The following is a 26,067-nucleotide window of genomic DNA, read 5'->3' on the forward strand; positions in this document are numbered from 1 at the left end:
CCTTATTAATTTCTACTCTCCTTTGTCAGACTTTCGCTTAGGATTAAGCAGCATCAAATCCCATCAACCCGCCGTCTCTAACTAAACAAGAAATTACTATGTATACGTAATTTCGCGCGGAATACAGCTGATGGAGGAAGCGGCGAAACTGCTGACTGTACCGTCGGTTATCTAATCAGCACTGACTGGCAGGACCATTGTAACGGAATTTAACTTTGTATGCGTTTTTGAAATCTCTTACCTAAACAAAAAAAAATAAAGAAATACGTAATACTCGTATGCAATTTTATTATAATACATATTAAAAGAACAGTATTTGAAAAGTACCTAGTCGATAAAATAGAGGAATATCGATAGAATATTTATGTCTATAGACATCACATCACTATTTTTGACACACACATACACATATTACGCACACACGTGCATGTCATTTTTGGTCTCGTTTTTGAAACTTGAGGAGCATTCTTTGTCATCCTATTTCTATGTGTATACCTATATTGTATAATAGGCAATAAGAGGCAAAAAACATATTGTGCTAAAATATTTAAAATACCTACAGTCATTTCCGAAACGTGTGAATTCATGTCAATACTTTCTTTTATCAGTATTACACGGAGTAGGTAAACGTTTCGTGGCAGCGGCAGCGCACACTGCAGAGAGCGCACGTGGACACCGGCGCGGCGCCACAGAATATATAATAGCACAAGTAAAGAAGGCCCACTGCTTTGATGTTTCCGAAATGTCGCCTTTTTAAATACCTACAACATTCTTACAAAGAAACGAGCCGCACGTGCGCGGCGTCCGGTGATAGGGTTACCAATGGATTCAAACGAATTAATACTCACATTAAATGTTATATTATTATATTCAAGTCTTGAGTACTTTCTAGGTATATACGCTGTATTTATATATTTTTGTTCAAGGTTCCAACATCACAAGCCTTATTGAACTTTTCCGTGGGACTTAATCAGTAGTAGATCTGTATAAGAATATCTTTTGGTATTTATTTTATTCAATATGTCTATTTAATTAAGTATTATTAGCCATTCCACCCGCGGACATCGCTTAAAAACCTCGCGACGTAAAGTAACAATAGAAAGTGCGAACATGCATTCCGTGAGAATGTGCGCCACCCCTGAGTAGGCCGCGAACTCGCGGCCACAGCTCGCGGCCGCCAGGATATACTTGTAGCGCGGCGATAGGATAGCGGAGTGAGCCGCCCCTGGCGGCGCCAGCGGGCGCGTCTGTGTGCGTGAGCTAGGTATGCATACAACTACAACTGCTGTAGGCACCGCCCCCCCCCCTCAGCGCGTCCTCTGCGGCGCAGCGATAATCACCTAGCCCTAAGGCCCTGGTTTCTCTGGCCCGTCACACGCGCCCGGCGGCGTTTGGAATGTTTGGATGTGAGCCGCATGTGCCGCTGTGCCACACGCTGTCGGTCGCGGGTGCGTGGGTTTTCTGACCCTTGGTCACCCGTCGTCGGCGACGGAACTCAGAAGCTCTGGTAGACTGATTTTTGAACTGTTGTGTTGTGCTCTGATCAAAATGAATGCAAAAATACTTACATTGTAATTCTTAGAGGAAGAAGATTATACGCGACTTAATCCGATTCCATATAAATATTGATATTACCCAAAAAAAGAGACAGTCAAACGATATTTTTGTATGAAACCGGCAAAAAGAAAGTGAAATTTTTAACTTGGTACTCAAACACTTTCATTGTAGTAAATAAAAATTTACATCATATATTCGATTAAGTATATCGAAAACAGTTCACAGAAGTACAATTCATCCATTGAATTACTATGTACTAAGTTACTAACATACTAGAAATTACACCCCAAACAAAGTCTGTGCTCCGGCCGGCAGCGCGCGGCGCATGCGTGGGGAGGTACCGTGTCATAGAGTAAGTGCGTTTTCACATTATCCGATCCGATATCGGATGTCGGACTGATATCCCATACATTACAGGCGCCATCTTGGATTTTTTCTATTGAAATCCTTCCGACATCCGATATCGGATCGGATAATGTGAAAACGGCCTAAGACTTGACCAATGACCACCTAGACGCGACACTCTTAGTGTAGACCTTTTTTATACTTTTTGTAAAATACTAACCCCTTATTCATAAACGCACACTAAAGTTATCAAGCCGATAAAGTTCGTTTGTCCCTTTTCGGCGTATTGGTCTGATAGAAAGGGACAAACGAACTTTATCGGCTTGATAACTTTAGTGAACGTTTATGAATAAGGGGTAAGCAGTTTAATTTTAGCACTATCATACATTGTGCTATGTTTAAGTTCTACTAAGTGAAACAAAAATACATTATTGATTTTTTTCATATACCTACTTTAATTGCCCTTGAAGAAAATCATAGGTTATTATTGTATGAAAATATCGATTACAACTCGTGTTAGAACTGTGTAGTATTCATAAGTATAACGTGAAATAAATTTAACATTTCTCTTTTATATATTACAAACAGAATATAATCACAATTACTATACTTCATTACCTATATGTCAAGTCTGTGCGATTATGATGCGATTAATCTATGATTTCGTTCAACAAAATGGCAGCGATAGCTTCGCGTTTGAGGAGCGCGTCCCTTCATTGAAATAATTACTTAAATAAAGATCGATTAACATAGCGTGTATACTAACCGATGAAATGTGACACGTCAGTTTTATTCGATTTTCTCGTATGGCTTAAACAGCATCTTGTTGCGCAAGAAGGCATTTTTACATTTTATTTGTGTGCAGGCAGAAACATAAGTCCAATGGACTTATGTTTGTAGCGCAAACGTTTTGCTTGCAGTGTCCTCTCTAGTATTACCTCAATGAATTCATCATTATCTTTAGTGAAGTCAGTCATTTTCCATATCAAGACGCCACCCGCCGTCCGTTGCTATTGTACAAAACGAATACAGACCGTCGCGTGCGGCGTGTGACCTTCGCCCGTCGAACCACCCGCCACCGGGGACGTTTCAAAGAAACCACCCTCAAACATTTCCGAACAAAACATTCGAACGTCGTCAGTCGCGGACCCGCGTAAAAAACCACAACACGTTCTATGAACATTGGTCAAGTGCGAGTCGGTTTTCGACTTTTCCATACAAAGAACTCATGAGCGCCTGAACGACTGTGATGGCAAAGTTAACTTTTCGCACTTTCAAGACTTTACGTATATATCTCGGAAACGATAAGAGATAGAGCAAAATGGACTTCAGATTTGGGCTGTCGTTGCCACAAATTCTATGTTTTCGTCAACAGAGACCTTTTTTTGGACCGATTTGAACAAAATTTTGCTCAGTCCACTTACAAACGGTCTTAAGCGCCTCCTTTTTAGTAGGAACTTAAGTCATTTTGGCAAATGAAAAATAAAAATTGAACAATTTCTAAAAAGAAAAAGACAGAAATGAATTTCTTTCTACCTGTCCATCACGCTTACAAAATTTTAAGACGTTTAGTAACTGCTTGCAGCGTCAGTGAGTGAAAATCTTAATTTGAGTTTTTTCTCGTAAGTCCGACTTACGCTTGACTGTAGATTTCTAATAGGTTTTCCTGTAATCTACAGGTAGAGGGCTATCTCGTGTATTTTTTTGAAAATTTTACGCTAAGTAGTTTCGGAGATAAGGGGGGGGGAATGGTCATTTTTTGTCTATTTTCTTAAATTACTTCTAAAGTACCAAAATTAAAAATTAAAAAAAAATATATTTCAAATGCTCATAAAATGCTCTTTCATTTGATATATAACATAATATAGTTTTAATAACTTTGATTTTTAATTTTCAAGTTTACCCCCCCCAAAAGTGACCCCTATGATTAAATTTCATTTAATTAAATTACATGTCCGTCTTTGGGCCACAGGTTTACATATGTGTACCAAATTTAAAGTAAATCGGTCCAGTAGTTTCGGAGAAATCGGCTGTAACAGAGGGACAGACAGACACACGAGTGATCCTATAAGGGTTCCGTTTCTCCTCTTTGAGGTACGGAACTAGGGTTTGCAATCCGGATATTCGAATATTCGAATTATTCGAATATCCGCCAATATTTTTATCCGAAAATATTCGAATAATCCAAGTGAAATTATCCGGATAAACGGATAATTTCTATAAACATTATTTTTTATTTATAAGTAATATATTTAATAAATAGACGTCACTGAAACCAATTTCGATCAATTCTTAATACGGATAATGTTATTGCTAACAAGTTAACACCTATTTATCTTCAAAATCAAACTAATATTATTTCATTCTAGCTTTTCTAGGCCCCCCACCTTCACCCCACGCACTCAGTTCTTATCGAATATTCGATTAATTGGATGATTTAGAAAAACAGAAAAACGTTCGATTATCATTTTTTTTATATGAAAACGTTACCCCAATCTACTTTCATTACTGATAATAGCTAACGCGAAGTTATCTGTAAAACCGTACTTAATAAGGGAGATTTATACCTAGATTTCCTGGTCCCTTGTTGTTTTGAAATTGAAATTTAGCGCCTTACTCCGAATTTAGCTGTTACCAGTTCCATAGCAATTTAGTACGCCAGAACTCCCTCCACTTCACTAAGAAATATAAGGTATTTTCCTTTTAAGTCCTTAGTTACATGCATACACAAAAGTCGGTCTAATTACTACTTATACTTCGAAATCCTAGTCGATCTACTGATCAGCTTGGAAACTAAAACCCATCAAATCGCTGCCGAGCAATTTGAAGCGTTTTGGATTTGAATTTTTAAATAAGTTCGCCTTTGTGCCTCCTCCTTCTTCATTCTTTTAAATTTGATGTCTTGTATATGTTGTGTTGGTAGCACAATAAAGAATTTACTTACTTGCTTATTTGTCACCTATCCCCTTCCATTGGTACTTTGGTACCAGCTAGGGTATGCAAAAACCGGTTAACTTAAAAAACCGGTTAATAACCGAGACTTTTCCTTCAAAACCGGTTAACCGGTTATTAACCGGTTTTGAGGATTTTTAGTAAATGGCCTTACTACGCAATAATTACCATTATCTTTAAAAATTCTGACGTTTATGATATCGTAGCAGGTATTACTTGCACGATGAAGATCATTTTTATCCAGTTTTTGGAAATTTTGTAAAATGCAGAAATTTCTAAAAAAGGCTTGTGTGGTTTGAATGTGATTCGTCAGTTTTGCGTTTTCTAGGCATGTCGCGAAGGTCTACAGCTCCCAGAGCCCCTAGTAATACAAGCAATTGATGTAAGAAAACCAAGATCTCCATTTTACCTTTCTTTTATTTATTGGAAAACCAACAGCACATGAAACATGTTAACAGAAACAATTAAAAAAATATAGTTTGAAATATACGGTAGACTCCGGTTACAACGACGCTCAAGGGACCGCTGATATTACGTCGTACTAACCGGATGTCGTAGAAAACGAATTTCATTTCTTTTAATTAAAAGTAATATCTACATCTCTATTACTGAAACATTTCAATCAATAGGTTTATTTACAGGGTATTATTATCATAGTATTAAATACCTTATTTTATTGTGAAAAAGTAATTTTTAGTATGCGCGCTTGCTCATCATTTGTAAGTAAAGCTAGTTTATACGCAATCGTGTTCTATTTAGCTTATAAGATTAGACCCGAGGCGAACAAATTGTAAAAAATTTAAAAGCAATACTCCAAAAAGCTACATGGCCACAATGTAATCTTGCTACTTGTTGTAGGCAAGACAGGGGGCCGTGCTTGGGTGGAAGTAGCTTTGTTTCCTCAATTTACTAGTAAAACTAAAAACGTTGTCGCTCGTCGTTGCAACCGGACTTGATAGATGGATTCTGTGTAAAATGTGTCGTAAAAAGCGGTGGTCGTTAAAATCGGAGTCGTAATAAACGGATGTACTTTCATACTATCACATACGAAAACCAAATTAATACCTGTGCTTATGTCGTTGTAAGAGGTTGGACGTTAGGTCTATGCGGAGTCGGAATATACTAACCGGACTCTACTGTATTGTATAAAATGTATACTCGGTAGTAGACTCGGGACTAATTTTAAAATAAAATCATTACAGATAATAATTTTGTCAATGAAAAGTAATCAATATATCTTTATTATTACAAAACATTAAATAATTACGTATTTTGGAACCTTTTTATGCTTAATTTTCCAAATTTTGAGAAATAAATACAGTTTCGGTTATTAACCGGTTAGAGACTATAAAAACCGGTTTTTAACAGAGGCCAAAAAGTCTCGGTTAACCGGTTTTTCGGTTAACCGGTTAACCGGTTTGCACACCCTAGTACCAGCCACTGTGCAACTAAAGTCTAAAATGATCCACACCTGGATAGGAAGTGTCTTCGACTAACTGATCTTCTCTTTTTTTATTATTCTGTTTTGCACGAGTACCTATATCTTTGCTCATTCCTGTTCTAATACCCTAACCAGGACGCTTTTGTTTAGAGCCTACGAAGAGAGTTTTCAACTTTTTATATTAAGTATCCGATCCGGTCCAAGATGGCATCTGGTACGGGCGCAGGCATTTATGCAAATGACTACAGTGGTAGTATCAGCAAGGGCAAGTATGCCACTGTTTTCCAAGCCGAGACATATGCAATAATTGCCTGTGTACATGAGAATATAGTTAGACAAACCCAAGGGAAGAATATCTATATACTCAGCGACCGTCAGGCGGCACTCAAAGCCTTCACATCGCCCAGAGTTGACTCTAGACTGGTATTAAACGGCATTCAAGCTCTTAACAAGCTTGGAAGGCAAAACAGGGTGCAACTGGTATGGATACCAGGGCACGAAGGCTTCACTGGCAATGAAAATGCTGATGAACTTGCCAAGGCCGGATCTGAAGACAACTTCATAGGTCCGGAACCTTTTGTGGGCCTTTCATAAGGAACCATTAAAACGGCTATCTATAATCACCAAAAAGAGTGGGATGCCCTGGTAGGCCTGAAGCATTCAAAGCTCTTTATGCGGAGGGTAGACTCTGGGTGGAGCAAAAAGCTAGGAAAGCTAAACAACAGACAACTCCAAATTATAACGGAGGTCACAGGCCATTACGGCATCAAAAGAATTTTGGCCAAAATGGGACACGCTGACAACACTGACTGTCACATGTCTGGCGAAGAGGAAGAGACCGTCAGACATCTAATGTGTGAATGTCACGCCCTCGCCAGACAAAGAATGAAGAACTTTGGAGCAGGCTACCTAGTACCAAAGGACTTCAGAGAGCTACCCATGAGCGTCATCATCCGATACGTGTGGATATGGTCGAGAAGCTCCTGAATAGCTGCCTTCAGATCTTAGGATCGAAGGGGGTAATTGCACAAAAGATCCCGATGGGTCGAAATGTATCCGGAAGGACCCTCGCAGATTTAAGATAAGTATTCGATCCGATAAGGACTGACTCCTATACATTCTCGAAATCATTCAAGGCGCCATCTTTGATGCCTTTGACATCCTTCCTACATCCGATATCGGATCGGATAATATGACAACGCTGTATAGCCCTATAACCATCATCATATCCAATGATGTTGTTTCACGTTCCACTCTACACAAGCCATCCTCTCTACCATCCATTTCCAAGGTAAAGGTGTTGTCAGAAAAACTTCTCCTTATACCTAACACCTAACTAATCACTACTACTGTCTTATATCAACAGCTCACTATCTGATTGCAAGATTCTAGTCAATAGAACTAAAGATAGAGAGTTAGGTGTGTTTTAATTTCTACAGTTTGCTGATTTACGCAAAAAATAAATAAAATAATTATGTAGGTAAATTTCGCATTATGGCACTCATCTATCTCAGCCGTTATCAATTCCACGCTTATACGCACCTGGACCATTAATTTTGTTCCATTTCATAAATTATCCGAAATTATCCGATTATTCGAATATTCGAATAATAAAAATTGTATTATCCGAATTATTCGAATATTAAAAACCCGTCGGATAATGCAAACTCTATACGGAACCCGGTTCCGTTTCTCCTCTTTGAGGTACGGAACCCTAAAAATGAGAAGATCCAAAACAGAATACTATATAGTAACCACATTTATTTATTTTGGAGATAGGTAGGTCATTTAAATGAAACTGCATATAAAATTGATACGAAGTTTATTATTATTAGCAATTTTCTAAATATAACGTAATCTTGGTGAATACCTTATTGACTACTATACTTACATGAATAATTTGGTTTGATTTAATAGACACGAGTACAATGTTTACCTCACCCCGTCCCAAAATTAAAAATAAAGCAGTTAGAAAAATAATTTATGGCATAAACAAATGCTTAGCGACGTTAAGCAAATGGCAAAAATCTGTAGAATTCTATCTGCTACGGGCCAGGGCATCTTAATTTTTACTTGATATCGGCAACCGATGCTTTAATTACAGTATTCAAAAGAACGTTGAAACGTTCTATTCAGAAGGAAGAATCAGATGTTTCATTTCAAATATGGAACGTTAAGTCAACGACAATTTAATACGGTACTGACAAATACAAAAAGCGTACCCCTGAAATTTATGGGCTTTTTAGGCTTAGAACTAGATGGCGCTGTTTCGCAGCCTGGCTGGAAGTGGCCAAAATCATATTTTCCCCAAATATTTTGCATGTTTTTATTTTTAAAAAGAACACATTTAAAAAAAAAATTTAGGCATATCAGTGTAGTTATGAAAGTATTTAATAGGTGGCGCTATTAAACTGAGGTACGATTTTTGGTATGAAGATTGTAAATCCTATATATAAATCATCCTTTATAAGTGAACCAATCACTAGGTAGTTGATATCCTTTACCTGATTTTGGCCACATCTCTAGGTACTTACGTATTGAAGAAAACTTAAGCAAGTTATATATGCAACTGTAGGTACATAATTAGGCATTAAAACACGAGTGTTGTTTTATGTAACGAGCCGAAAGGGAGTCGTGTTAACAACAGTCACATAAATAACTAAATCGTATAAATTTTCAGCAGTTTTTATAATATTTCAGTAATCACATCTAGAATCAAATTCTAAAGGTTATATTTGTATTTAATGCTATTGTTAGCAATACCTACTTACACGTCATATTTGTTTACGATATTTTACTTTTTCGCATACGATCATTAATCATTAATTACATTCTGGAACAAAGTAAATTCCTCATAGAAAGCGTGTAAAAGTGTGTCACATATTATGTTATACATACATATGATTTAATTATAGGTAATACCGCATTAGACACTGTACAAGTGCAATTAGTACCAAATTATGCCCACCTTGCACCTTGTGACCTGGGATATTAACGTTGAGTATACATGTGACAGTGTTATATATATTTCTTTATCTAGACTATATTAAAATTAAAATAAAGTAGCCTTCCCTGTGTCTAAAATAAGATCACGATGTACTAGTTAGCCAACTAACTTTAGCATTTTAAGGCTTACATACTTAGGGCCGTTTGCACCAAACCGTCTGTCACCGTTAAAGCATTCGCTAAATTTTATTGTATGGGAAGTTCCATAGACCTCTGCTGCGTGACGATGATGTGTCTGTCAAATGTGGTTGATGCAACTGGTTCTCATTCTTCTAATACCTACCTAATAGTTGGTTTTCCTCAAGTTTCGCCTTCTGTCATTATCCTTGTTCACTAACTTACCCATGACTTTACAACTTAAGACAATTAGTGCTATATATATAAATAATTTAAAGCTAGCATTCTCTTCAATATGCTAAATTCGATTTAACCACTCAAGTCGCAAAACCCAACAACACACACATACATTGCAAATTAAAACGTTCTAAATATGTATAATTTGAATGCTAATTTGTTTTCTATTATATGTAGTATAACCAAAGACATATGTAACTCCTTATAGACAGATAACGTCTAAGAAAAAACGTACCTCAAAACCTTACAGAAAAAGGTACGGTGACCTAGATGGCGATACACCTTTGGGGGACGCTCGGCTAGATGGCGCTAATATTAATATTTGACATTTTAAAATTTTAACACATATCAAGCTAAGAATATGGACCAAATTGTCAATACTGAGGTTCAAAAGTTTTAAGCAGGTGTCGAGAGATGGCTGTCTATGCACTGTTATTACACGTTTTACTATTATGCCGTTATGTAACGAAGTAAAGTTTCTGGGTTTTGTACTTGACTCGAATCTGAATTGGAAGTGCCATGTCGATCAGCTTTGTAATAGGTTGAGTAGTTCTATATTTGCGTTGAAAAAACTACAACCTTTGATATCAAGGAAGTCGCTTAAAAACGTCTATTTTTCACACTTTCACTCCTTGATGTCATACGGTACACTGATTTGGGGAAATTCAACAGATGCCAAGAGAGTATTGATTCTCCAAAAACGTGCCATCCGTTTACTGGCTGGGGTTGAACAAAGGTGCCACTGCAAAGAACTCTTTAAAAAGTATTCCATAATGACGCACTTTTCCCTATACATGTTTCAAGTTTTGATGTTCGTAAGAAGAAACTTGTCTACGTTCAAACGTGTCGAAGTTATAGGCAAACAGATAAGATCGACGGGAAGACTGCGAACAGTGCCGCGTCGCATGGCACTTTCATGCAAGAATCCACGAGTGATAGGCCCTACCTATTACGAACGCCTACCCGCCGAATTAAGAACTGAAATCTCTGACGAAGCATTTGAACTTCAACTGAGGAACTTTTTATTGAAAAATCCATTATATTCGGTAGATGAATATATGGAATTAAAATTGTAATAATTTACTTGACATTTTGAACTATTATTATTACCAATTGCTCATAATTTCATTTTAATATGACGATCATTATGAGATACCTAACTATTAGACTTTTAATTTGACTTGTGCTATATTATTTATTTAGTTTTTAATGACGGTGGTTTTGAAAACCACATTTACAAATTGTTAATTTAATAATTTCTAATGTTTTTGAGTATTATTGACGTTATATTATTGTATCTTTGCATGCCAAATTATTATAATTGACGATCATAATGTAAATTCATATAGGTTAACGTAGAATAATTTATACTGTAATTTACCATTATGAAATAAATAAACTAAACTAAACTAAACTAAACTACTTTGACAGTAACTCTCTATAATACTCTATCCTCTTCGGTATAACTAAAGCGTACTAATCACATTTTGAAAACTTAAAAGTGCCTTTATAGTAGCTATACTGTTTTAGCTTAAATTCTCTGACTCATCAGATGAAAGAGAACTTCCTGAACTACTAGGCGAATACATTGGACTAATGGGGGAATGTGCAGGATTCGTGTCAGTAAAACACATTGTTGACGAAAGATTCTATTGATAATGTTGAATAATTAGGTGTCGATGGTCGATGGCGAGTAAGAAGACGTTGGAGAATATGCAGGTGAGGCGGATGTTAAAAAATAGGATGGACTAAAAGGAGAATAGGCAGGGCTGGTTGGAGAATAAGCAGGGTTTGTTTTACAATGAACAGGCATTGAAGGAGAGTAAGTAGGGCTATTTGGAGAATATACACTGTTTGCTGTAACGTAAGTAGGACTAAGAGGAGAGTAAGTAGGGCCTGTTGGGGAAACCCCGGCTCTTGTTGGGGAGTATATAGGGATTGAAGGAGAGTAATCAGGACTTAAAGGAGAGTAACTGGGGCTTGTAGGAGAATAAGCAGGTGAATTTGTTATACTTGGACTATAACTTAGAGACAAGGGACTATATTCCGGGCTAGTTGGAGAATAACTGGGAGACGAAATGGTAAGAGAGACCGACGTGTATGCGGGACTTGTTGGAGAATATGAAGGACTTGATGGGAAGTAATTAGGTGAAGTCGGTGCGTAGTTGGGATAAGTGATAGAATAAGCCGGGCTCGTAGGAGAATAGCTAGGCGAAGATGGTGAATAGCTACGTGCTGATAGAGAATAGAAAGGTGAAGTCACTGGGTACTCAGGTGACGCTTGTGAACAACCTGGCATGACGGGAGAGTAATTGGGTAATGTCATGGAATATAGTACATTAATCTGCTTTTGTGATGCTGATTCCAATGTCCGACGGGGTGACGAAACTGAATTAAGATCTGTAAATGGGGAGTAAACAGGGGATGTCTCCACGGAAGATGTCATCGCAAAGTCTCCAGGGCTCCACGGGCTGTAACCAGGTGAAAAAGCCGACTCGATACTTGGTGAGAAACCCGGGCGCCCAGGTGTCATGTCACTTCCATCTGTAAATAAGAATAAGTATCATTAAATGTTTGTTATTTTGTACATACATATACATAAACTAATAGGTACCTATATTACCAAACGGGGTCTACAGAGCATGAAACTACCCATGTTTCAGTGCCACTCTAGGCAATTGAGGGGTAAAAAAATATTGTGATGTTGCAGTGATAGGTTGTTTAGCCAGGGGTTACTGTGTGATCTAGTCATACTCATAAGATAATCACATACAATTTTTTATACAGGCATTTAAATAAATACAAAAAAGACAAAGGATACGTACAATAGTCTGGCGTGTACTCAGTAGACCATGGTGTCCTTGATATAATATGTGGCGTTATTTCCCTCAAATACGTAGACCGGACTCCAAACCCTAATCCCGATTCAAGAAGTTTAGCTCGTTTACACTTCATGTCATCTAGTAGCAAATCAAAGCACCCTGAAAGAAAAAAAGTTTTTTTTTTTTGCGAAATTGTGGTCAGTTGGTCTCCTAGTATCATAACATGTGTTTGCAATTAATCGCTTAGGGATCATCCCCATATTACGTCACACCAAATTTCATTTTGGCTAACGCTTTTTTGTACCCAGGGATGATTATATTTTCTGTGACGTAATATATGGATGACGCCTACCTGTGCCTATTCTGGCAATTGACCCATGATTATATTTTCCGAGACGCCTTTCATAGGGTCGACTTCAGCATGACCAGCAGCATCAAACAATATATCACCCGTTTCTTCGAAGGAACATTTCATGAGAGCTCCAGTGTCCTGCCTGTTGATGCCATGGCGAGTAACAGCCATAAGATGGCCTTTAGCAGTCATAACATCGCAAAGCAATGAGAGATGCCGGTAATTCACGTATAAACCATAAAAGTCCAAGACCGCTTTTATTTCCTTTTCCAAACATTTTCGCACAGCTTCAATACCCAGAACTTGGAATACTTCACAAATATCGTTGCTGTATGTCCAAATTGGATCCACACCTTCTTGCGAGAGAACTTTAAGTAATGAAGTGCCATCAGTTTCTAGCAACCATTCCGAAATTGCCTTAAATTCACCTCGTTCATTTATAATAATTCTTTTCTTCGCATCTGTTTGAGGTAAGTGCATGTACACTTTATCAATAGATTCTATACCTCTGAGGGTCATATCAGATAAGATATTAGATTCAATATATCTTAGAAATACATCGTCTTCCATTTTATCTCTATTTTCTTCTTCATTATTATCAAATTTGTTTATGTCGGTGTTGATAACTCTTATGCGTAACACAAGCTTTTCAGCGTTATCGTCGTTGAAAATGCAAATCAAATCACCCCCAAATTCAGTGTTAATTTTTTCTGCGATCTGTTCCATAGTGAGTTTCTTGTCAGTCATTCTCTTACGATTCAACTCAATACGTAAAAGCCAAGGCGATATTTTTGTTATATCAAAGTCTGGCATCTCGTAGTAAGCAGTAACGAATTCTTGATCTTCAGGAATAACTGTATTTAGAGGATCAGGATCGTAGAAAATTGCAGTGTTCGCAGTAACTTTACGAAGTGTAGTGTGTTCCAATCTACAAAGTACGTCTTTAGCTTTATCAGCATCTCTTGCTGCACTGCCAGCTAAGAACACTGTTAGCGAAGGCGCCTTCGGTTTCTTTGAAATATTTATCAGTTCATTTAGCCTTGGCACACCAAGAGTAACGTTTTTAGATGATACTCCAGCAAAATGAAAAGTATTTAATGTCATCTGTGTAGCTGGTTCACCGAGAGATAGTGCAGCAAGGGCCCCTACCATCTCTCCAGGATCAACTAAAGCCTGTTGAAAACGAGTCTCAATTTCCCCAATCAAACAATCAAAAGCTTCACTTGTCAAACGATGTTCTTCCACCATTTGCTTTGTACAAAGTGTTGACCTTACTAAACATTGAAACAACATTGTGGCATTTTCATTCGCTTGTTTCGAAATATTGTCATCCCCAACCACTATAATGCATTTCTTCAACAGATCCTTAACTCCGTGAATTACTTTGCTGGGGCTCAGATCGGTCGGCATTTTTTTGTTTATGTGGAAGGTCCGTTGAACGTTCCAAATCATTCTTTTCAAATTACACGGCAGTACTACTTTAGAATCCCCACTACGAAATATTTGACGCAAATCATGTCGGTCCTTATTAAGTTGCTCCCATTCATTTTCAATTTCAGAAATAACATAACCAGATTCCATGAGTTCTTTACGAACATTATCGTTAAATAAGCTTGACAAGTATTCTTCGTTGGAAATATCAAACTTGAAGTTGTTCTGAAAGGCTTTGTTTGAAAGTTTGATGGTCGGTAAGTTCTGTGATTCAACCATTTCTTCAGTTAGACCATCTTCGCCATATCTTAGTTGAATTACTTGATTAACTGAGTTACGCACAGTCCCATCGTAATGTACCATTATTGATTCCATAGCCTTTATAAGTCGACGTTGTATGTAACCTGTATCAGCAGTCTTGACGGCAGTATCAATAAGACCTTCACGGCCAGCCATAGCATGAAAATAAAATTCGGAGGGAGTTAAACCCGCAAGGTACGAATTTGCCACGAAACCTCTTGACTCAGGGCCGTAATCATCTTTGATGAAGTGTGGTAAACTTCTTTTTCGGAAACCAAATGGGATACGTTTGCCTTCAACATTTTGTTGTCCTACACAGGCAATAACCTGTGAAATATTGAGACTTGAACCTTTTGATCCCGATATGACCATGGCTTTGAGGTTGTTGAACTCAGTCAGTGATTTCATTGCCATTCTGCCAGTTTTGTCGCGTGCGTCATTTAAAATACTGTTAACTTTATTTTCGAAAGATTGTTTTATTGTATTTCCAGGTGTAGATTCCAATTCCATATTATATGCTTTTTGTGTTACCTCTGCAACATCATCTTTAGCTCGAACAATAGCTTGTTGAATTTCTCTATACGTTTGAGAATCGGCAATTGCGTCTTCAATACCTATTGAGTGGCCTTCAATCAGAAGCCAATTGTTGATAACTGTTTGAATATTTCCGTAAAATTTACCAGCAATTTCGTGTCCAAGTTCCAACCTGCAAATATGAAGCAGGGAGCCAGCTGCAGCGCCCAAAGACTTTTTGCATAATATTCCCATAAGTAGCTCTCCATTTTCGACTACTACTTTGTTATCACCAGGAGAAATCCATTTGTTAGCACCATCATCTTCCTCTGAATGCATAGCCATCATGTTGAGTTTTCCAGGAATTATCAATGTAAACAATTGTTTACCGGACCAAAGCGGTCGTGGTTTTAAGATGCAAGGTTGTGGTATTTTACCATCCCAAGTAGGTAAAAACATAATAAGGTTCATTAACTGTTCTTCTGTTAAGAACACATCTCGTTTGGTCATCTTTCTGACTGCTGTTAGTGTATCTTGTACTATTCCCATGACGGGTTTGTTAGATTGTGGAGTAATTATTTGTCTAGGAGTTATGTGGATATTCTCTATTTCGGCTCTTGTCTCCATTGATTGAGGCACATGCAAGTTCATTTCGTCCCCGTCAAAGTCGGCATTATATGGAGAAGTACAACTTAAATTCATACGGAATGTTGACCACGGCAATACTTTTACCCTGTGCCCCATCATACTCATTTTGTGCAATGTGGGTTGACGGTTAAAGATAACTAAATCATCATCTCTCAGATGGCGTTCCACTTTGTATCCGAACTGTAAATGTAAGTCTGATGGCTTGGGGTGGAACCGCAAATCTATCCTCTCCCCATTGTCACGGACTATGTACTTTGCCCCGGGGTATTGTGAAGAGCCACGACGTACTAATTCTTGCATTATATCAATGTTGAATGGTGTTACTAACTCCGGGAAAGTCAAATTCTGTGCAATCGACTTTGGTACTCCTACTTGGTCAATACGTAAGTTAGGGTCGGGCGTAATTACGGTACGTGCTGAGAAATCAACACGTTTTCCCATCAAATTTCCTCTTATCCTCCCTTCTTTTCCAGACAGACGTGCCTTGATAGCTTTTAATGGTTTTCCTGATTTCTGCAAAGCTCTGTAAAAAAGATACACGTATTTTAAGGGGCCACAATATAACAATCCGACTTGACTACAAAATACTAATTCAGTATAATTAAAATAAATATCGGAGGACACCTTACACAAATCAACCTAGCCCCAAACTAAGCAAAAGCTTGTACTATGGGTGCTTATTAGGCGACGATATACAAACTTAAATATATAAATAGAAAACATCCATAACTCAGGAACAAATATCTGTGCTCATCACACAAATTAATGCCCTTACCGGGTTTCGAACCCAGGACCGCGGCTTAGCAGGCAGGGTCATTAGTCACTACCGACTAGGCCAGACCGGTCGGCGAATCTCTTGTGTACTTCCGGTTCTTGTAACGTCCGGAAATCCCAAGGTAGGTAAATGTCAGTTGCGGTGATTTCATTCATGTAGATAGTTAATGTTCATACTAAACTTACTTTGCATCCAAGGTTTATCATTGTCCACTAAAGTAGCTACATGAAACTGCAACATCTTTACATTGTTAGCTATAATATGGGCTGCTGCTCCAGATTGTTGACTTTTCAACAGTTCATTATTTGCTTTTCACCTAAGGTTTCGTCAAAATAAAACATTACCATAACATACATTATCCGCAACACGCATCGTCAAAACTCAAGCACACAAAAAAAAAGGCAAACACAATACCCTTAATAAAAACCTTATATCCCAACCCGGTCAGTACCCGGAACAAACGTCCCCAAAATACCAGCCGCGTTGCCGCGCTGTATAGCCAACGATATACGTTGTACCAGGTACGAACCCGATCTAGGATCGCAACCCCTATCCCGCAAGCGTCTACCCAGGGCCTTCACAAAATCCTTGGCTTCGGCGCACCAGGGACCAGCCGACTCAACCGCAACAGGGACAAAATCGTACACCGGCTTCAAGTTCGAGTACTTGGTATGCTTTTGCCTTGCCGCGTACTCCGCCGCCCCGCCCGCCGCACGCGTAGTCTGTGCCAGATGTGATGGAGCAAACGTGCTCACACACGTAGCATCCCACAACAGACTACGACCTTTAGCCCACGGAACGAGAGTGAGACCGTCAGGCCTCTTTCCATCCGTACGACTAAGGCCCTGGGGCTCCAACACGCACGGCAGGTTCGCCGACACCATCGCCCTGCGAACGATATCATTAATCGCATGATGTCGAGGAAACCTACCAGCACACCGCGCACAACTCAGCCCATGATGCCCATTTGCCTCCACCGTTACACCACAGACACATGGATGAGGCTCACACACAGTACACCCGAGCCTTAAGGCAGCACCAATCCTCAAGGAGTCGTTATCCAACAACGTACCCAAGTGCGATGATGGCAAGGCGTGTAGCCAGGCCCCCGACTCGGGCGCTACTGCCGCCTTTAACCGAGCCAACTCAACCCCCGATGCGCGATTTGCTTTTGTTATATCTGCCAGTTTGTGCGTCAAATCGTCTTGGCTCTTGGAGTTTCCAAACATTACCACTGCTGGCCGTACTGAGAGCGGTGGGACGGGTAATACAGTAACTATCATCCAATCAGGTCTTGCATGTTTAGGATCCATACCCAAAATGAAGGTCTCCTCGTCTAAATGAGAATTAATTAAAATTACTATTCTGGTACTGATGCTGTAACAGCTAGAAAGTAGTCATATACTTAAATTGTTAAATGACCACCTGCTTACAATTTTGTATGCAGGATTATGAAAGAAACCTTTGCTGACTGTACCTATTTATGACTCTTTAATGTTATTAGGTATACTTAGTTACATTCATACAATATCCTATGACAGAAATTAGTAATTTTGCAAACCAATTTTTTCTAGCTAGCTTGAGACATCATTTACTTCTTTCAATATATCGATCAGTGAAACTAGCTATTCGTGTTCTTGATATTCTTATTTAATATAGTGGCATAAAAAACGGAAATCACACCTGTTATATGTTTAAAGATTTCCAATGCCCTTTCAGCAGTTATGATGATCTTTTTTTCATGAGTGTCTTCATTGACATGTTTCCATTCCGCTATGATATCCAAGCCAACCCGTTTTATAGCTGGCTGGTAATGGCCGCAACCCCCATGACCAGGCACATTTTTAAATTCCTGTTCTACCTTCTCGATATCAATAGTTTCACCTCCCTCGCAAATATACTTTCCCTTGCACAAGTCATATACCAAAGTCAACCTCTTGCGAGGTTGCCCTTTTGTTTTCATTACAGCTTCTTTAATTTTCGGGTCCGACTAAAATGTATAAGAAGAAATAAAAAAAGTGCCTACTTATTTATCATTTCATTTTATAAATTTCTGGTTTAAAAGATTTCACCTTACCGGAGTTATAAGTAGCTTCGAGCAATAGAAACAAACACATCGTAATATTTTAATGGTTTTCGTGAGGAAGCCAATGTGATATACTGGTTTGACGAGATCAATATGCCCAAAGTGCCCAGGGCATTGTGCTATATTTCCAGCACATGTTTGGCACCTGGAATGTCTGTCAATCGCGCCCTGCCTTGGATCCATTAGTCCACCAATTTTGGGCTTGCCACCTTCAGTGGTTTCACAGAAACGTATACCGCCTTCTGTGACTGACATACGTCGCTGAAAAAATAAGCAATCACAAAAGTAATTTTAAGAAATTTAATCAGCTATCATTGCCCTAATATCTACTGAAACGATGCTTTCACTCAATAAATTTGAATTAATTCGATAAGAGTATGCAACTGATTTTTTAGAAAGGTACTTACATATCTTATCACGCTCATTTGGGTTTACTGTTGCTATTTTCGATATTAAAACTATCTACCTAATTGTCCATTGTGTATTATATAGATATTACCTAAAATGCTAATACAATATATTATACGGTTCTACCCTATTATTTATTATTTTCTATTAGTGATGTTGTGATGTTTGACTGGAAATTGTCTTGTTTCCGCACATTTAATTTACTAGTGAGTACTGGGTACACAGTCTAATCAACAAGTTTGAAATGGTGAAATAGTTGATTGTGTCACAAGGGTGCAATAGTTATTTGTTATACAAGGGGGCAAAGTTGTATTTTAACGCCGAGTGTGGAATTGAAAAACGAGCAAGTGAAAGGATTCTATAGTTGAACCACGAGCGAAGCGAGTGGTTCGAGAATAGAATCCTGAACTTGCGAGTTTTTTAACACATGAGAAGTAAAATACATTTGCACCCGAGTGTAACACAAAACTTTTCCCCTCATTATAGCGAGGAAACTACAACGCAAAAAATGCGTTTATCACTGCTTCCAGTCGTTCCACAGGTGGTAAATCATCTTTTCCCCTCACTAGCTCGGAAACACGTGTTTTGTCCTTTAATACCAGCGGGTAAAAACGCATTTTATCCACTAGTGGGTAAAGTAATTTGACCTTGAATAAAGTCAAAATAACTGCTTTAAAATTGATAAAAGTTGGTGAATCTAGTAATAAAGATGACTTACCACCCGTGGAACTACTGCAAGCAGTGATAAACGCATTTTTTGCGTTGTAGTTTCCTCGCTATAGTGAGGGGAAAAGTTTTGTGTTACACTCGGGTGCAAATGTATTTTACTTCTCGTGTGTTAAAAAACTCGCAAGTTCAGGATTCTATTCTTGAATCACTCGCTTCGCTCGTGGTTCAACTATAGAATCCTTTCACTTGCTCGTTTTTCAATTCCACACTCGGCGTTAAAATACAACTTTGCCCCCTTGTATAACAAATAACTATTATTACTAGATTCACCTACTTTTATCAATTTTAAAGCAGTTAATTTGACTTTATTCAAGGTCAAATTACTTTACCCACTAGTGGATAAAATGCGTTTTTACCCGCTGGTATTGAAGGACAAAACACGTGTTTCCGAGCTAGTGAGGGGAAAAAATTATATATTTACGGCGAAGACGGCTATCGAATCCTGAACGTAGTGAGGGAAGGTGGAAAATAATTTTCCCCCCGTGGTAAAGGCCCAGGCCCCAGGGGGGTCACGTGGTCTATTTGTATGGCCAACCTAGGCTCCAGGAGGGGTCATGACCCCCATGACCGCCTCCTAGATCCGCGCATGTGGAAATTAAAGACATTTTGACTAGGTACAACTAGACTAGGTTTACATTGTTCACAAATTCTATTGACGGCGACTTTACTATAAATCACTGGTGTCCATTCACATAGTCTGGAAGGATAACACTATGTTTTGTTCACAATACCTATATTTAAATCTTGTGAAAAAAGTTGATGTAACAATAGGTATTATAATATAACGTTATACCGTCTTAACTGAAAATGGATGCAAACTATTTTTTGTCATTCTGTTCTATTCGTACAAAAATAAGAAAATATACCTACAAATAAAATTACCTTTATGAAATTATGTGATGTGATATTTTAGGGAAAATCATAATAAATAAGACAAATCAAAAACCAAAATATTTATTTATTACACAATATATAAATAGGCCATTTAAAAACGTACAAAGTTACTGAATTTAATAATTATTTTAATATTATACATATTTTAAAGGCGTCGTTCATAACTGGAAAAAAATATTGTTTTATACCTAAACCTCCTGGATGGTCAAGATCTATTTTTACACAGGTTTCTTGAATTACCAACATTTAGGTACTTACCTCATCGTTTAATTTAGATAAACACATTTTGTGTAAATAATATTTCGACAGGAAGGAATATTGTTTCATGACCTGATTATACTAGATTATAGTTTCGTAGATATTGGACAATAAATAATAATCCGATATTACTGCCTGCAAAGTTAAAGAAAAGGTCTCGTACCTATCCTCAAATTCGGTTATAAGTACAAGTACCTAATTGGTTTTAGGCTTATAATATAATAACATGTTGAATTATTTTACATACTCAGTTAAGTTTATTCTAATTGCGATTTTTGGATGTTTAGACACACTATGAAGCACCTGCTCAAGTTATATAAAAACATATTTTTAATATTGCATTATGTTGTGCAATATTTCTTGCCTCAGGGCAAAGATAATTATTTCTACAAATGAGAGTTATTTACTTATTCTTATAATGAATACAAAATCATTAAACAACTTTAAACTGAGAAATAGGTAAGTTTAAAAGGAAGTAGAGCAAAACTTTCCCCGCTATGAGGAAAATGCACTTAAAAACTATAAAACAATACGGGTATTCGTTTATATAAGATTATGCTCATCTCTGCACGTGATATCATTTAAAATAAAAATCACCATTTGTATTCATAAAAACGTAACTTACTATTTCATCTGGTGAAATAATACCGAATTGTACTTTCCGTACTTGGCGCACAGGCACTACGGAGTCGCATGTAGTAGCCATTTTAAATGGCTCTGAGGCACGCCACGCTCGGGTCAGGGCTATTTATACCCTAAAAAATGTTACCATGTACGATTTTTAGTTTACCCTAATTATTTTCCCACATTCAAAAATTGTTTCCCGGATATTAATAGTCATACTAGTTATGAAAAAAAAGCTGCACTTTTGGATGGAAGCAAGCAGCTTTGCATGGTGATAGTAGACATCATAGTAAACGATTTTTTCCGAGGATATCGAAATTTCATCCCTTAGGAAGCCGAGCGTAGCGAGGTGTTTTATGAAAATTAAAAAAATTCTATCTTTTTATTGTATCGTCCGATTTTGACAAAACGTATCTCAAATGAATGGTATTGATTTGTGTAATTTAAAAAAAAATACAAAGAAAAAATATTTGAAAGAAAAGTAAGAAAAAAATAAAAAAAGTAAATTTACGTCTCGCACTGAATAACTTCAAAGAATGACAGACAAAATGTACAATGTCGATATACGAGTTTTTTTAAATCGAAGACAGATAAATTTTTAGTTGAAAACTGAAGACCGCATCGAAATCAGATGAGCATTTTTTAAGATATAAGTTGCCAAAGTTGGGAAAGATCGCTTTATATGGCCACTTTGAAATTCCTTTGCACAGAAAGTCAGAAATAATATGTTTTTCTGACACAGAAAAATACATAGTAACAGTACACATCAAAATAAAATTAAAAATTCCGAGGATATTATAATTTCATCCCTTAGAACGACGAGCGTATAGAGGTCGGTTACGAAAACCGAAAAAAAAATCTCATTTTTTTGTACGTCGTCCGATTTTGACAAAACATGATTCATTTGAAAGGTATTGCTTTATGTAACTTAAAAAAATATATTTGAAAAAAATTGGGAAAAAAATGTAAGATTTTTAAAAAAAAAACCTTAATTTTCGTATCACACTGAATAACCGCAAAAACGGTAGACACGGTGTATAATTTCGATATGTATTTTTTTAAAATTAAAGGAAAATAAATGCATGATTATAAACTAAAAACCGAATCGAAATCGAATCAGTAGTTTTTAAGATGCAAGTTGTCAAAGTTGGCTTAGTTTGTTTATATGGTCGCTTATAAATTCCTTAGGCAGAAAGTCAGAAACATTATATTTTTCTTACAGTTAAAAGTATGCATAGGTAATAGACATCATAATAAACAATTTTTTACGAGGATATAAAAAAATTCATCCCTTGGAAAGCCGAGCGTAGCGATGTCTGTTACGAAAAACAAAAAAAAGGCAGTTTTTTTTTATTGGATCGTCTTTCTAAGGGTTTCTAAGGAATGATATTTTTATATCCTTGTAAAAAAATATTTATAATGATGTCTGTTACCTATGCATACTTTTAACTGTAAGAAAAATATAATGTTTCTGACTTTCTGGCTAAGGAATTTATAAGCGACCATATAAACAAAATAAGCCAACTTTGACAACTTGCATCTTAAAAACTACTAATTCGATTTCGATTCGGTTTTTAGTTTATAATCATGCATTTATTTGTCTTTAATTTTAAAAAATCATATATCGAAATTATACACCGTGTCTACCGTTTTTTGCGGTTATTCAGTGTGATACGAAAATTAAGGTTTTTTTTTTAAATCTTACATTTTTTTTCCAATTTTTTTCAATATTTTTTTTTAAGTTACATAAAGCAATACCTTTCAAATGAAACATGTTTTGTCAAAATCGGACGACGCACAAAAAAATGAGATTTTTTTTTCGGTTTTCGTAACCGACCTCGCTACGCTCGTCGTTCTCAGGGATGAAATTATAATATCCTCGGAATTTTTAATTTTATTTTGATGTGTACTGTTACTATGTATTTTTCTGTGTCAGAAAAACATATTATTTCTGACTTTCTGGCAAAGGAATTTCGAAGTGGCCATATAAAGCGATCTTTCCCAACTTTGGCAACTTGTATCTTAAAAAATGCTCATCTGATTTCGATGCGGTCTTCAGTTTTCAACTAAAAATTTATCTGTCTTCGATTAAAAAAAACTCGTATATCGACATTTTACATTTTGTCTGTCATTCTTTGAAGTTATTCAGTGCGAGTCGTAAATTTACTTTTTTTATTTTTTTCTCACGTTTCTTTCAAATTTTTTTTCTTTGTATTTTTTTTTAAACTACACAACTCAATAGCAATACCTTTTATTTGAGATACGTTTTGTCAAAATCGGACGATACAATAAAAATATAGAATTTTTTTAATTTTCATAAAACACCTCGCTACGCTCGGCTTCCTAAGGGATGAAATTTCGATATCCTCGGAAAAAATCGTTTACTATGATGTCTACTATCACCATGCAAAGCGGCTTGCTTCCATCCAAAAGTGCAGCTTTTGGCCAAAAATTCTCCACAACAAGTATGACTATAAACAAAAGTATTAAATTTAATTTCAAAATGTATTTAGTTAATTTTATTTTAAAGTTTTTTATGTTCAGTGGATTAAAAAGTATTCTTTAATGTATCGTTTTATATCGTCTTTGCCTTTGGCTAGTCTGTGGTCAAGAGTAAAGCTAGGAACACACTACGCGGACGTCCGTCGTAAATCGACCGCGGACGGGAATCTGGACAATGGAAATACACATAACCGTGCAAACTATCGGTCGACGGACGCGGACGTGGCCTTGAGCGCACGGACGTCCGAACGAAATATGGCTCTCTGGATGTTTTGTTCCGTGCACACTGATAGGTCGCGGTCGCGGTCGTTTTACGACGGACGTCCGCGTAGTATGTTCCTAGCTTAAGTCTATTTATAAAAAAAAAGTCACTGAATTAGAAAATAGAGCAAAATAGAGTATCTACCGGTTATATATGGTAGGCGTGTTCAGTGGATACATGTAGAACTCAACATCATAGTAATAATGAAAAAAATGGATTAGTACAATTGTCTCCCAGTCGAGATTTGCCCCGCTGTGCCTTATAAAAATTTGGTATTTAATGTTTAGAACATAATAGTAGTGTTACTACTTAAAATAACAAGTTAAAATATTTTCTATGAAAGTAATTTAATTTGTTCTTAGAGTGTTAATGGCAGGGGTTCCCTCTATTTGGCATAACTTTAATTGTCCGAAACGATTTTCGCATAACAGACTTCGCATAATCGATTTTCGCCGAATGTTAATTTGGCAGAAAACTTATTTGTCATAATCGAAAATAATACGAATAACACATTGTCCGAAAATAAGTTCGCATAATTCTGTTTACGCCGATTGTTTTTATGAATAAAATTAATTCGCATAATTGTATTTGGCATATTTCTTAAAATATCCACCAGAATATCCACCCATAATAAATGCTGTTAAGAGAGTCGGTTTGGTTAGGTTAGAATTGCGACCTCAACAAATAAAACATTTTGTCAAGAATTTCGGTTAGGTTAGGTTAGAACTGCAACATTAATATAGTAGTATTTATGATAAAAATTCTGCGTAGTAAATTTCCACTAAACCATGTTATGCAGAAATAATTTATGCATAAAAACCATTCGGCGAATAACCTTTATGCATGAAATATATTCGGACAAACAAAAATATGCCTAGACAAATTATGCGTAACTATACTATGCCATAACAGATTATGCGAAAGGTGAATTATGCCAATATAGATTATGCCAAAAAGAATTCTCGATTGTAAAATTATGCCAAAACAAGGGGAACCTAATGGCAGCGCCATCTCTCTTCGCTAGCTTGTAATCACCTGAGTTGATTCGGCTAGGAGGTCGAACCATACTGTTCTACCTCAGGGATGGCCAGAGGGCGCCACGAGCCTTCGGAAATGTCATATACTTAGAAATTTCGACCCTTGCTTTCGTGGACCGATAGCCGAGTGGTTCTGGCATTCGCCCGGTAAGCGGAGTACGCTGGTTCGATTCCAGCTCGGAGCACTGGAGGCTTTGGTCACTTTTTCTTTGTATATGACATTTATTTAATGTTTAAAATTTGGTAAGGTGCATTCGGGTAATTCTGAAAGTCATCTAATTCCGAAAGTCGCAATAAAATCACCATTATGTCCATCATATCAAGATTCCCCTTTCGGAATTACCAGAGCATTTCTGTCATTCGGAATGACCCTAATGCACCTTACCTATAATTTACATGAATGTGACATAACGCAATCGAAAATTAATGTTTATCGAGTATAATAACACAAACTACTAAGAAGATACTATATAATAATCTCTTTTTTCTACTCGTCGACAGTAAGGCCCCCCACAGACGGGAGACAAAACTGTTTTGTCTCCGTCGTATTTGTATGAAAAGTTGCGTCGCCTCGTGTGCACACCTTCATACTAGCCCATAGACCGAGCGACGGAGACAAAACAGTTTTGTCGCCCGTGTGCGCGGAGCCTAATCTGTCAATTAGGACACCACAGACTAAACTATAAGGCTTCCCACAGACAGTCTTAAAAATTCATAATCTTAAAAAAAAACTGTATGCAAATTGACACTGACAGATCTGTCAGTGTCTTG

At 37.2% G+C, this 26,067-nt stretch overlaps 2 protein-coding genes across 3 annotated transcripts; both read right to left on the reverse strand.

The window, feature by feature from the left end:
• Positions 1–12,521: 12,521 nt before the first annotated feature.
• LOC125225109 (DNA-directed RNA polymerase II subunit RPB1-like) lies at positions 12,522–16,809 on the reverse strand. Of its 2 annotated transcripts, XM_048128664.1 has the most exons (3): positions 16,682–16,809; positions 12,830–16,244; positions 12,522–12,636 (listed from the first exon to the last, which is right to left on the reverse strand). In XM_048128664.1, the coding sequence occupies exon 2, from the start codon at positions 16,160–16,162 to the stop codon at positions 12,836–12,838; it is 3,327 nt and encodes a 1,108-aa protein (XP_047984621.1). In that variant the 5' UTR covers positions 16,163–16,244; positions 16,682–16,809; the 3' UTR covers positions 12,522–12,636; positions 12,830–12,835. The 2 variants fall into 2 exon arrangements, with proteins under 2 accessions (XP_047984621.1, XP_047984620.1); XM_048128663.1 differs by lacking the exon at positions 16,682–16,809 and having other exon boundaries at positions 12,830–16,286.
• Positions 16,216–19,006, reverse strand: LOC125225215 (DNA-directed RNA polymerase II subunit RPB1-like). Its single transcript, XM_048128819.1, has 5 exons — positions 18,990–19,006; positions 18,574–18,843; positions 18,180–18,486; positions 17,569–17,832; positions 16,216–16,244 (listed from the first exon to the last, which is right to left on the reverse strand). The coding sequence occupies exons 2-5, from the start codon at positions 18,835–18,837 to the stop codon at positions 16,216–16,218; spliced, it is 864 nt and encodes a 287-aa protein (XP_047984776.1). The 5' UTR covers positions 18,838–18,843; positions 18,990–19,006.
• Between the last annotated feature and the right edge of the window lie 7,061 nt (positions 19,007–26,067).

Source organism: Leguminivora glycinivorella, chromosome 4 (assembly GCF_023078275.1).
Source record: "Leguminivora glycinivorella isolate SPB_JAAS2020 chromosome 4, LegGlyc_1.1, whole genome shotgun sequence".
In the NCBI taxonomy this organism is placed as follows: Eukaryota; Metazoa; Arthropoda; class Insecta; order Lepidoptera; family Tortricidae; genus Leguminivora; species Leguminivora glycinivorella.